Below are 13288 nucleotides of genomic sequence, written 5' to 3' on the forward strand. Positions count from 1 at the left end.
TGCATTATAAGAGGTTTTCATAATAAAAGTGTCATGTAATGTGTTCATTTTGATGAGTTATTAATGTGTTCATCTTTGGTTCTTTAGGAGAAAGTACAAAAGAAAGAAAGTATATGAAAAAAATGAAGATGCAATATTTAATTAATTAACGCGAAAGAGCTTATTACAAACTAGAGCATACAATAAACCCATTACAAAACTAAAATGCCCAACAGTTCAAATTCAATTTTAGACAGCTTGTTAATACTCTCAAGCTATGTTTTTGCAACAGAAAAAAAAAACAACCTTGAACATTTCTTCACGCTCTCTTACTGATTGAAACCCTAAAGCCATGCTTCATGCTAAGAATTAAATGAGGGCCTGGTTCGATCTTCTGACTTTCAGCAGCCTTAACGTCAAAGTTCTGCAATATCTTCACAACCACTGCCTTCATAAGAACCATAGCTATTTTCTTACCAAGGCATGTTCTTGGCCCTGCATTAAAAGCTAAGAACTTGAAGGAAGGCTCATGTCTCAACACTCCGGTCTCAGTTATCCATCTTTCTGGCTTGAACTCTGATGCATCTTCTCCCCACACGGCTTTCATCCTACCCAACGCATAAATCAAGATTATAATCTTCGAGTTTGCTTCCACTTTATGCCCACTTGGAAGCACATCTGATCGTACGGGAGACACACGCTCGATAGGAACCGGTGGATAAAGCCTCATTGTTTCACACAACGCTGCGTGTAAATACACAAGCTTGTTAAGCTGCTCCGTTGGATCATAATCACTACTACTTGTACTTGGTGGTAGATTTGTGTCCATCTCTTGGCGAATCTTGTTCAACACGTAAGGATTTTCGGACAAAAGCCAGAAGAACCAAGTGAGAACTGAAGCAATAGTATCTCTCCCAGCTAGAATGAACGTTAGGATAGTGTCTCTTAGGAACTTATCATCAATAGAGCTCGAGAGCTTGTACTTGGTTGCATCAAGCTTCAAGTGAGATGTCAGAATATCTTCGCTTTTATTATTCCCTTTCCATCTTGCTATCTCTTCTCTCTTGGCTGATATGTATTTTTCGCACACACGATCAAAAGTGGCACCAGCTTCTACCATCTTCTTCTCTGTTCCGACTCCAATCCAGTTTTGTAGCTTCCACAAGAGCCTAGGCTTGACATGCCTATACAAGATCCCTTCTCCTATATCGTGAAGAGCTTTAGCGCTTTCAACCTCTGGCATCTCAAAGGAGAGAGATCGAGGATCATCACAACCAGTTACTGTAACTAAGGTCGTGTCGAACATGAACCTCCCGAACACGTCTTGCAAGTCCACAGTTGTGCCTTCCTCTGCAAAGCGGTCAAGAAGAGGAACAAGCCCGTCCTTGAGTTTACTCATCGTGGTACTCACCGACAGCTTTTGAAAGCCATGATGGTTTATCATGACCTGAGAAGCTTTCCTCAGATTCTTCCATGCTTCTGACTCCGTTGTGAGTATGGAATCTCCGAAAGCATCGAAGACTTGTTTGAAGTCAGTACCCTTTGTGTAATTGTGGAAGTTTGAACTTAGCATGTAGTGAATGTTAGTTGGATCTACCGTGACCAACATGTCCATTCCAGAAAACCACGGTCCCTTGAATAGAAATGTTAAGTTGGTGCTTTCAAGAAGCTCCACGGTGAAGTCGTAGATACGGTAAAGCTCCACTAGGAGACCTGGAAGCATCCCGAGAACCGGCCAGTTTCTAAGGAAACGGTTATGGTGTTTCTTGAAAAGCAAGCAATGGAGAAAGATAAAGCAAAAGATGATGGCCATGATAACTTCAGTTAAGCTTATTGAAGCCATGAGATAAGAAGTTTGATTGATTACAAAGATAAAAAGTGTTGTGATGGGTTCTTTGAGTGCACAAGACACTTGATTTATATACACGTTACAAAGCAAAAATAATGGTTCGGTGAATAATACCATTATCCCCGGCACAGTTTAACTGTATTATGTGGGTCTCACGATTTGCCTAGTCACCGTGATCAAAACATATAAAATATAATCTACTCTTCTCTAGGTCAGAGATTATGACGACCCAACCCCTAGCACAAAAGCTTGCCTTCTGCACTTATTTTCTGTTTACACGTGATTTTTTCTTTGGTTTGAATACTGTTTAGGTCAAAGAACCTCAGGTCAGTCACTGAATCACTGCAAGTCTGCAATGCTAATGCATGTGGTGTTACTTTTTTCTTTTAAAGCTATATAACAAGAGCAATAATCATTCTTCAAAATAGATAACATTTCCTTATAATTATTTTCCAGTGCTTCATTTCATTATAATTAAATAGAATACAAAGGCTTTACTATAAGAAACCATACTTCATACCATTATTTAGTGATAGATTTTTTTACTACATCGGAAAAGGGGTTTAAGTAAGGAAATGGGCTTACATAATTAATTTCAAGCTGAACATCTCTTAGTAATTGTGACTTTAAGGCCACGCTTCATGTACAATATGAGACCAGGATCTGGCTCAATCTTTTGTCCTTTGATGACCTTAATATCGTAGTTCTGTATTATCTCCACGGCCACTTTCTTCATCAGAGTCAGAGCTAATTGCTTACCAGGACATGTTCTTGCACCGGCATTAAACGATAAGAACTTGAAGGAAGGCTCATGTCTCAAGCAACCTGACTGTGAAACCCATCTCTCTGGCTTGAACTCCATTGCGTCTTCTCCCCAGACCGCTCTCATCCTCCCCAACGCGTAAAGAAATATCATGATGGTTGAGTTTGCGTCCACTTTATGCCCACTTGGAAGCAAGTCTGGTTTTATAGGAGACTTGCGTTGGAAGGGAACTGGTGGATAAAGCCTCATTGATTCATACAACGCAGCTTGTAAATACACCAACCTCTCTAAGTTGTCTTGGCCATGAAGATTTACCTCTTGGCGAATCTTGGTAACTACACGAGGGTTTTCAGATAAAAGGCAGAAGAACCAAGAGAGAGCTGAAGCCATTGTGTCCCTCCCAGCTAGATTGAAAGCCAAGACAGTGTCTCTAAGGAACTTATCATCATTAGGGTTCAAGAGCTCGTACTTAGTTGCATCAAGCTTCATGTGAGATGTCAAAAGATCCTCTTGACATTCACCATGTTGATCATGTGTACCTTTTGATCGTACCTCTCTTCTCTTAGCTAATATATATTTCCCGGAAACACGATCAAAAGTGGCACCAGCTTCCATCGTCCTCTTCTCTTGTCCAACCCCAATACACTTTTGAAGCTTCCACAAGAACTTTGGTATAACATGCCTAAAGAAAATCCCGTCTCCAAGAAGGTCAAGGGCTTTAGCATACTCGTCTTCAGGCATTCCAATAGAGAGGGTTTTAGGATCAAACCCGGTTACAAGAACAAAAGTTGTATCAAACGTGAAACGTTGAAACACGTTTTGCAAATCAACGGTCATCTCCTCCTTTGAAAAATGATCGAAAAGAGGAACAAGACCGTTGTTGAGTTTAGTTCTTGTTGCACTCATGGAAAGCTTTTGAAACCCTTGGTGGTTAAGCATATACTGAGCAGCTCTTCTTTGATTCTTCCACAGCTCTCCGTCCGTGTTAAAGATCATTTCTCCGAAAATGTCAAAGACTTCCTTGAAGTCAGCTCCCTTGGTGTAGTTGGAGAAGTTTGAGCTTAATATGTAGTGGATGTCAGCTGGATCAACCGTGACTAATATATCCATTCCTGTGAACCACGGTCCCTTGAATGGGAATGTTAAGTTGGTGTTCTCGAGAACCTCCACGCTATAGTCGTAGATGCGGTGGAGGACCATGAGGAAACCTGGAAGCATCCCAAGAACTGGCCAGTTTTTAAGGAACCAGTCATGAGGTTTCTTGAAGAGCAAGTGATGGAAGATGAGAAAACAAAGAATGGCTACGGAAGCTTCAAGCAAGCTTAGTGAAGCCATCTGATAATGTTGTTAGGAACTCCAATGATAATATTGTTATGGGTTTATTTGATTATAGAGCACAATGCATATATACACTTCACACGTATTGTCGAACACGTATATTTGGACGCTACTGGTTTGTTTTGAGCTATACATTGGGTACCATTAAAGGTTGTCGTAATTATTTGATGATTTGGACATAAGATCTGACTGCTTGCCAACCGTGCCCATCCCATTCACGTATATGTTTGTGTCTGTACTAATTACAAACCACAAAATTTGTGGACAATATCTGGAGGGTCCATAATCTGAAGACTAAACAAAAAGATTCAAAAACTCAATTATTTTAAGAGAGACCGCAATCACAGTGACTGGGACCAGTGATCTTTGATGCACTTCTTGAATGGTCTAACAACCCTTTTTTGATGTTAAACCGATAGAGTATATGCTTACAAAGTGTTGTCACGAAGTATCAATGTCATGACCTTTAAATTGGCATTTAAATGTCAATTAATTGAACCATTGCACTGCAATGATTTAGTGGTGACCAAATCAATAAACTTCAGCTTTTAAATTCAAAATTAAACAAGTTGCATACATAAAAACAAGGACGATATCTAGGCAAAACCATATCTGTATTTTTAAAAAAATTTGGAGGTGTTCCGACAAAACATTCATCACATGACATACTCTCATAGTCATTGGTAAACGATAAGATTATCCAACAAGACAACCCAAAAAGTGAAGACAGTTTGTTTTATCTGATAATGACAATACACAGAAAGGAGTCCAAAAGATAAGCAGAGAATCCAAAAGAAGATCCTAACCTTCTACCACGTGTACAGATCACATAATGGGGCTGTGCTTTGGTCTCTTGCCTTCTCCATGAACTACTGGCGAACTCATATCTTTTTAACGATCTGAACAACATCCTCGTCCTCGAGCTCGTGCTCCTGAGGTGTTAAGAGACAACGGCAGTAGATAGTTAGCACTTTCATACTGAACAGCCTAAACAAATATATTTGATTCTGATTTGGAAGGACTCTACTCCATGTTTGACCAGACAAGCTAGTACTTAACCATTAAAAACAAAGCCGAATATGACTGATTTGATGGGTTAACCCAGTGTGACTAGTTTGGTCTTTTATGGACCGAACCTGGCGACCTTTTTTCCAGAACTAAAAATGATCCGCTTGACAAAACAAGGCTAAACCAAAAATAGTAACTATGGAAATCTTGGCAACTTTAGTTTTTGCAAGTAGACTCACCCTTCCAACTCTTTGTGGCTTATGTTTTGCACTCGAACCCCATACTAAAGCGCTGCATTGGAAAGTATCATTAGTACACTCACAAGTAACAAAATATCAAGCAGAGACACAACACAACAGTAGGTTTTATTCACTTACTACTTGAATTGCTTAAGCATGTCTTTGTGAATCCGAATGCAGAAGTCCTCAACTGTTCTCTTCTTGGAAGATAAGATGACAGGGTCATCGTAATCCGGATTCATTGCCTTTGGTTTGGTGTAGATTCTAGTAAGATCCAAGTATTCCCATATCTTATCGAGAAGACCATCAAGATTCCACTCCAGATGCGCACTGCAAGATTATTATATTTCAATGAGAACAGTAAGACAATTAATTGAGAATAATGCCTGGAGAATTAATAGTATTTACCTGACAGGACAGTAATGAGGAAGTCTGTCCAAAATTTCAAGTTCCTCGAGAGTGATTTGGTCGATCTTGTTGACGGCATAGATGCAGGGCATATAGATGCGACTGCCCTCAATGACATCGATGAGGTCATCAGCAGTTGCATCGTAGCGAAGAGTGATATCGGCGTTGTGCATCCTGTACTCACTGCATATGGCCTTGACAGTGTCGAGGTCAAGGTGCGTGCAGGTGACTGTGGAAGTTAAATTGATACCACCTTTGTCTTTTTTCCTGAATGTGAGATTAGGTGGCTCCTTGTTCAACCTACGCAACATTAGTCCGTGATGGTGTAAGAAGTCTACCAGAACTGATAAGGAATTATATGGGTTATTATATACCTAATTCCGAATCCTTCAAGCTCCTTTTCAATGAGACGCTTGTGAGTTATTGGCTTTATGGCATCAAGAACTATTATGATGCAGTTGCAAGTCCTAGCAGTACTTATAACCTGGAAACAGATAAGCGCCAGCCAAACACGATCAACGAGGGACAATTATCAGATACATTCTGAAATTCCAGAGGTTTATGCACGACTTACCTGTCGTCCTCTACCTTTTCCGTCTTTGGCACCCTCAATAATACCAGGAAGATCCAATAACTGCAAGCCATTAGAGAGGAAATTAAAAAGAAGAGTCTCATCAACATCCACTGAACAATTACAAATTACTACAATATCAGTAAACACCGGAGTACATGTCAGACATAGAGTGAGTACTTAAGAGAAGACAATTAAAGGCTAGGACATGTCATATGTAAAGCCAAGTATTACATTGTCCTAGAAAAGCTTCCAAGACATAGGAGATAACTTGAGAACAATAAGAAGCAAGGAAATAAAACATATCTCTCCACAAACGATAGATTGACCAAGGAGGCATAGAAGTAGATATCGCACCTGAATTTTAGCTCCACGGTATGTAATAACACCGGGAATGCATGTCAGTGTTGTGAACTCATAAGAAGCAACCTGAAAAAATAGTGAATACCATCAGAAACTAGAGCATCAGCCAAAACAAAGTTCTAATTCCAAGATAATTTGACCTATCGAAGACAATACTAACTTATATGGCATAAGAAATGGGTCAAATCAACTCTAGTTAGCAAATGACTTGGAAGTTTCAGACTTCCAGAAGAGCTCTAATATTGAGTAGGAAAAGGTTGTAAAAGAAGGAAGTAGAAAGAACCTCGGAAAAGGTTCCAGTGAGCTTGTTCAAGAGGGTGGATTTGCCAACGGAAGGAAAGCCAACAAGTCCAACTCTAGAATCACCACTTTTGGTGACATCAAAACCTTCGCCAGCAGCAGCACCACCACCTTTAGTAGGTGGTGCAAGAAGGTCCCTTCGTAGCTTGGCAAGTTTGGCCTGTGAAATGGACCAATATAATATCATCAGAGACAAGTAAATGGGTGCGGGAGAAAGTAACAAAATTCCAATCTGACTTGTAAAAACATATCTGAAGCTATTTGGATAAAACATAATCCACTGACTGGTAAAACAATAATGTGCAGTTTGCACTGTGCTATTTGGTACATTCATCCAAGGAAGGGACTTTACAATAGACAAGGCCTCCATATATTAAAAATCCATCCTAGAGCTAAAATCCATATACAAAGTTAGAATCGAAACAGATAAAAATGAATAATTAGCATTTTGATGAGTAAGAACACCTTAACAATTCAAACCGCTACAAAAATAAATAAATTGGAAAAATGAAAACGAGTTCGAAGAGAAGAGATATTACCTTTAACAAACCCAGATGGTGAGCGGTGGCTTTGTTCTTCTGAGTCCTTGCCATCTACCCACATTACATCAAAATATGGATATTAATTAATACACAACAACAATCACTCTATTTTCTTCTTAATTCGTAACTAATTGAAATCAATAAATGGTTCGAATTTACAGCTCTATGCATCCAAAATTGAAGAGCGCAAGTGAATGAATAATCAGAGGATCGAAAGATTTGAGAGAATAAAAAGTTTACCTCATCTTCGATTTCTTTGATCTTCTGCATAATAGTCGACATGATTGCAGTTACAGCAGAAAGAGCGAGCCTCACAGATGCAGCAGCGTCGAGGTAAAGAGCTTAAACGTGAGTGAGTGAAGGAAGGGCAGAGAGAGAGAGAGAGAGAAGACCAGAATGAATCAGAGGAGCCCCGAGGGTTTTCGTTTCTCCACCTTTCCTCCTGGTTACGACACTCGCAAAAGTTATCTCCTAAGTGTCTACAACTGGGCCTGACCCAACATAATCATCCTCTCGGCCCAAATAATAACAAGTATGATTGAGTGTGACGATCCTTGAGTCGTGCCGTTTTTCTTTTTTTTTTTGTTATAAACAAAGACATAATGGTGGATATATGACAACTTAAAAACGACATACAGTTATGCTCGCTAGTCGCTACAAATGTCATCATTAGCCACAAAGCCCATTGATTTAAAATTATTTGTTTATTAGTAGGATGAGTTAGGTGTGATCAGATGCAAAACCAGAACCGTAGATTTTATGGGCCCTACCTGATCATTTAGTGGGCCATCTTTCGCATTCTTCACATACTGTACTGTACTTGTGGTCAGGGATAATAAGCATTTTAAATCCCACGTCTCGCCTACCAAACATACATTTTCCACATATTAATATTTCTATTCACATCCATCCCCATTAATAATAAATCATAATGTTTAATATGTTCTATATTTTTGGATGTTAATTTTTTTATGATTAGCTTTTCTTAAAAAATAAAAGAAATTCTATCTTGAACTTCACAAGTCACGTATTGTAAGCAATATCTGTATGAAAATACACTTCTTCCAGTTAGCATTTTTAGATGGACTTTTCATTGAATGTTCACCAATCAAATATTTGTTTTATTTGACTTAGTATAAAGTAAATAGATTACTTTCACCAACCCCGTTACATATTTATTTATATCGTTTAATTATATTAAGAACGAGGACTGAGGATTAAATAAAGAAAGAAGGAAGACCGTAAGTGTAGAGAAGAGAGAGAGAGAGAGAGAGAGCCTCTGCATCTCGTGTTTGCTCCGCCGTCAGGGGAAAAGGTGAACCCTTTTTTGTTACATTCTCCAATCTCCGCTTTTCATTTGAATTGTTCCCATTCAATGGTGTTTTCATCTAAAAGTTTCAGCTGCGATTAACTTAATCCTAGACGAACATTCATTTTGTGTGTCTGTGTGTTTTCATCTTAAATCCATTTTTTATTTTTTTTTGGTTAGTCTAATTTGTAACATTTCCAGAATATGGAAGCTGTTCAGAGGTTTCACTACTCCGCACCATGTATTGATTGGAGAAATTTTGAAGGGAAACCTCGTGGTTCTCTACGTTACTCTCAGCTAGGGCGAATCAAAGAGAATAAAAGGCTTATAGCTCATTTGAAACCTGACAAAAGAAGGGATCTTCGACAAAGATCCGTTTCGGACAAGAACTCCTCAGGTTCCGACAAATAAAGCATCAACCTTTCGATTTGTAACAGTTTCTAAATCTCGCTTTTTTTTTTAATGATAAACAAATGCGTTTTCATCTTTAAATATTTTTGTAGCATTGTTGGAAACTGGAAATATTCTTCATTCACCATTTGATGAAGAACTTGTTTTGAAGGCAAGTTGATACTTTTTGTTTGTTATCTTCAGTGCAATGGTTTTAAGATACTGTTTGTTATCTTCTACCTTTTATCCCTATAAAAGTCTTATGTTGACAGTGGATTTACATGTTTTTTTTTTGCAGAGAAAAGCTGAAGAGGTCAAACCGTATTTAAATGGACGATCTATGTATCTTGTTGGTCAGTCTCTTCTTTTGTTTGTTTTAGCTTCTCTTTCAATCTCTGGTAACTGAAAAGTTCCGTCCTGAATGTGTGTCAGGAATGATGGGTTCCGGGAAGACGACAGTAGGAAAGATCATGGCAAGAGCACTTGGTTATTCCTTCTTTGATTGGTATGTTAGCTGCTCATCTTTAAGATTGAACCGAGCTAAACAGTGTTTCTGTAAATGTGGCAGTGATACATTGATCGAGGAGGCGATGAATGGAACTTCTGTAACTGAGATATTTGAGCATTTCGGTGAGAGTGTCTTCAGAGAGAAAGAGGTTTTACTCTTACACTTCTTCTTCTTCTTCTTGCCCATAACTTCTATGGCTTAATTTCCTCTTTGTTCCTTAGTGTATTCACATGTTTTTTTCTTAATTTTTCTAGACGGAGGCACTAAAGAAGCTCTCTCTGATGTACCACCAAGTTGTTGTGTCAACAGGTGGAGGTGCGGTTATAAGACCCATTAACTGGTGCGTTTTCTTCTCAATCAGTGATAGTGTAATACGAAACCCAGATCATTTTGGTAATCAATGTGTGTGTCTGGATTTGTATTCAGGAAGTACATGCATAAAGGTATTAGCATTTGGCTTGATGTTCCCTTAGAAGCCTTAGCGCAAAGAATTGCTGCTGTGGGAACTAATTCAAGACCATTGTTACATGATGATCAGTCAGGAGGAGACCCATACACAGTGGTAAGATGCTCTATGATTGTTACTTTTGAAACAGAGTTTTATCTTTCTCTGTGTGTTTTTTTTTTCTGATTATCTGTGACTTGACATAGGCTTTAAACCGTCTTTCAACTATATGGGAAGCACGTGGTGAAGCATACACAAACGCAAGCGCGAGAGTCTCTTTGGAGAGTATGGTCCTTTTTCACTTTCAATGTTCTATTACAGCTTTCCACAATCTCTCAGGCCATTTTTGTGACTAGTTTACCCAACTATTCAGATATCACATCAAAGATCGGGTACAGAAACGTGTCAGATCTTACCCCAGCTGAAATCGCCATTGAGGTATGTCTCAGAACGTCTATGTTCATATCTATATGTGTACATTTCAGTTCTCTAACTGCTCAAACATCCATCATCAGGCCTTTGAGCAAGTTCAGTGCTTTCTAAAGGAAGAGGACTGTATGGCTTAGTCTGGATGGCTTCTATTTGGAGCCGGTTATGTTTCCCCACGACATCTCACCAGTTTTACGTGTTCTTGTTCAGTTTGTTAGTTTTGATGACTGCTGTGTACAGTTTTTTTATATGATTGAATAATACTCTGTTTCTTTGATTACTTTTTTACAATAAAGATAATTTTCTGCAACTCATTAAGAAACTAGAAAGTTAATAACACACCAAACGACAATCAACTTTTCATAAAAACGAGGTTTCAAAATCATAGGTCACAAAATAAGCTAAAAAGGTTTAGACAAGTGAAAAGATGCTCCTACTGCGTTCATCTAACAACAAAGACAGAAATTATACAACAAAATGATTCATCGCAATCAAGTCATCAAAGGGTAGCAGCAAGAGCATGGTTAATTCTACATGACTTGGGGACTTTAAGCACAGGTTCCTTCCACTCAACCTTACCCCAAATCTCTTGATCGCTGCGCCTTTCAAGCACAATCACAGCGCACCAAATCATCTTGTCCACATAACCAGTGGAAGCCACAACCCTGCCCCAAAAAACAGCCATCTTCCCACCATAATCCGCCAATCTAGCAGTATAACGTGGGAACTTAGGAAGTCCTTTCAAACCCTTCAAAACTCTCCAGAGTCTTGCCTTAGTGTCATACCATTTGAACTCTTCGTTGTCATAAACGTAAATCACGTTCTCAACCACACAGTAAGAAAACCAAACCCATTCCGAACTCATCTCCATCCCCACACTTTCCCATCTACCTTCCCTCGTATCGTAAGCCAAACCATTACAGGATCCGAAAATGTATACCTTTCCGTCGATCCCTGCGCTTGTACTTATAATATCATACTGGAGTCGCATCTCCGCAGCAGGGGTAGACACAAGCTCCCAAGTTTGTGTTTTTGTGTCGAAAACTTCCATCCACTTGGAGGAACCAGAGTTAGAGTCTCCGGTTACATATATCTTTCCATCAACTACATTGGCGTGTGGGAAGTTCCGCTTCACCAACATACTTGGACCTTCGCGCCACGTGTTGGACCGACAGTCCAGGATTGAGACGCTAGAGGATGGCTCGTTGGCGTCGGCGTCGTCTATGGGTCCGCCAATGTTGTAGAGATCTGAACCAACTGTCACGAGACCCGACCAGTGCGCAGAACGCCGAGAAGGAGGAGTTGGGAGTTTAGCTAAAGCATACTCACTTTGCTTCTTCTTCTTCAAGTTCATGGTGTCGTTGGTGGTTAGGGTTCGATCAGGTTTCCGGCAGAGGGTGTACCAGCTAGGGTTATCGTCAGGATGGAAGTTTATGCATACATAGAGACAACTCTCTGTGTGGCCTAAAGATGATCGGGTCTCATAAAGATGCGGTGAAGCTAGGAGAGATCGAAAGGTCTTGGAGACGAGTGAGAGTGTCGGGTATTGCAATCTTGATACTCTTGCTAAGCAACTCACTATCAAATCATCTGGAAGCGACGGATTTGGGGTCGATTCAGGCGTCTGAGGAAGCACAAGAGGCTGTGTTTTTGTATTCGACCGTCTCTTCGTCGTCTTCCTCTTCTTAACCGGAGCCGACATTGTCGGAACGAGAAATCGTCTCACGGAACACAAAACAAGGGATTTAACCGACTCTTTCAGACATAAAACTAGGCCTGGGCATCCGGGTCTTCGGGTCGGGTTCGGGTCGGGTTTTGTCGGGTCCGGGTCTTTCGGGTCTTCGGAATTTAGACCCATATGGGTATTTATAATTTTCGGGTCGGTTCCGGGTCGGGTCTTGTCGGATCCGGGTCGATTCGGGTTTAGAATTTCAGTATCCGTAAAACACCTATAATATTCGGGTATTGTTCGGATCCGGGTCGGTTCGGGTATATAAAACCCCAAAAACTCGAAATACCCAAATTGGACCCGAAAACTCGAAAAGTACCCGAAAAACCGTAAAAGTACCTGAATATTTACCTAAAATCAGATCTGAAAACTCAAAAAAATATATGAATACCCAAATTATATTTTCTGAAAATCTAAAATTACACTCGAAATTTGAAATTATACCCGAAAATACGAAGCTAAAACTTAAAAAAGATTAGAAATACCAAAAATATACCCAATCACCCAAATATATCTAATATATAAAATAAATCTCGGGTATTTCGGGTACCCGATCGGGTTTCGGTTCGGGTCCGGGTCTTACCCGAGACCCGCGGATCCAAAATAAAAAAAACCCATATGAGTACTTATAATTTTTCGGGTCGGTTTCGGGTCGGGTATTTTCGGGTCGGTTCTGGGTCGGGTCCTCGGGTCCGGGTAAAATACCCAGGCCTACATAAAACAAAACCGTGTTGGTGATAAATCAGTTATGGGCTCAATTATCAAAATCCTTTTCATAATATATTAATGGGCCTTAAAGCCCAACTTTGAAACTGAAATGGGTGTTTTCAAAATTGCAATGCAAGCAAAGCCTCTGCAAGTTAAAGGAAATAGAAACGAAGATCTTTGTTTGAGTGTGTGTGAGAGCATCTTGTCATACTTCTTCCATTGAGTTCCATTCTAGTAGATCTAGTGTTTAAATGTTTTTCTTTTCTCAGAGACACCTACCTTTTTTGGTTCGCTCAAGAGTCAAGACATGAATATAGATAGGTTTACCTTTCAACAGCAAAACCTTCATTTTTCTGCAACTTGATTATTCTCGTGAATGTCCTTTTTTTTTTATGCAAGACAAATAAAAG

At 39.6% G+C, this 13288-nt stretch overlaps 5 protein-coding genes across 5 annotated transcripts; 1 reads left to right on the forward strand and 4 right to left on the reverse strand.

Moving 5' to 3' along the window:
* Positions 1 to 114: 114 nt before the first annotated feature.
* Positions 115 to 2078, reverse strand: LOC108841842 (alkane hydroxylase MAH1-like). The gene has a single exon (XM_018614615.2). It carries the CDS (start codon positions 1943 to 1945, stop codon positions 299 to 301), a length of 1647 nt encoding a protein of 548 aa, XP_018470117.2. The 5' UTR covers positions 1946 to 2078; the 3' UTR covers positions 115 to 298.
* Positions 2079 to 2273: 195 nt separating this feature from the next.
* LOC108842561 (alkane hydroxylase MAH1) lies at positions 2274 to 3982 on the reverse strand. The gene has a single exon (XM_018615516.2). The coding sequence runs from the start codon at positions 3924 to 3926 to the stop codon at positions 2424 to 2426; it is 1503 nt and encodes a 500-aa protein (XP_018471018.1). The 5' UTR covers positions 3927 to 3982; the 3' UTR covers positions 2274 to 2423.
* A 575-nt stretch (positions 3983 to 4557) lies between these two features.
* LOC108842563 (developmentally-regulated G-protein 3) lies at positions 4558 to 7810 on the reverse strand. The gene is made up of 10 exons (XM_018615518.2): positions 7601 to 7810; positions 7358 to 7411; positions 6802 to 6978; positions 6513 to 6584; positions 6159 to 6218; positions 5959 to 6068; positions 5585 to 5884; positions 5315 to 5506; positions 5177 to 5228; positions 4558 to 4861 (listed from the first exon to the last, which is right to left on the reverse strand). The coding sequence occupies exons 1-10, from the start codon at positions 7640 to 7642 to the stop codon at positions 4811 to 4813; spliced, it is 1110 nt and encodes a 369-aa protein (XP_018471020.1). The 5' UTR covers positions 7643 to 7810; the 3' UTR covers positions 4558 to 4810.
* A 709-nt stretch (positions 7811 to 8519) lies between these two features.
* LOC108842565 (shikimate kinase 2, chloroplastic) lies at positions 8520 to 10718 on the forward strand. Its single transcript, XM_018615519.2, has 11 exons — positions 8520 to 8675; positions 8871 to 9066; positions 9173 to 9231; positions 9358 to 9412; positions 9492 to 9564; positions 9628 to 9715; positions 9822 to 9907; positions 9994 to 10129; positions 10219 to 10297; positions 10386 to 10450; positions 10528 to 10718. The coding sequence occupies exons 2-11, from the start codon at positions 8874 to 8876 to the stop codon at positions 10576 to 10578; spliced, it is 885 nt and encodes a 294-aa protein (XP_018471021.1). The 5' UTR covers positions 8520 to 8675; positions 8871 to 8873; the 3' UTR covers positions 10579 to 10718.
* Positions 10719 to 10775: 57 nt separating this feature from the next.
* Positions 10776 to 12190, reverse strand: LOC108842562 (F-box/kelch-repeat protein At4g39550). Its single transcript, XM_018615517.2, has one exon. The coding sequence runs from the start codon at positions 12141 to 12143 to the stop codon at positions 10941 to 10943; it is 1203 nt and encodes a 400-aa protein (XP_018471019.1). The 5' UTR covers positions 12144 to 12190; the 3' UTR covers positions 10776 to 10940.
* Between the last annotated feature and the right edge of the window lie 1098 nt (positions 12191 to 13288).

The sequence above is a fragment of the Raphanus sativus genome, chromosome 2, assembly GCF_000801105.2.
Source record: "Raphanus sativus cultivar WK10039 chromosome 2, ASM80110v3, whole genome shotgun sequence".
In the NCBI taxonomy this organism is placed as follows: domain Eukaryota; kingdom Viridiplantae; phylum Streptophyta; class Magnoliopsida; order Brassicales; family Brassicaceae; genus Raphanus; species Raphanus sativus.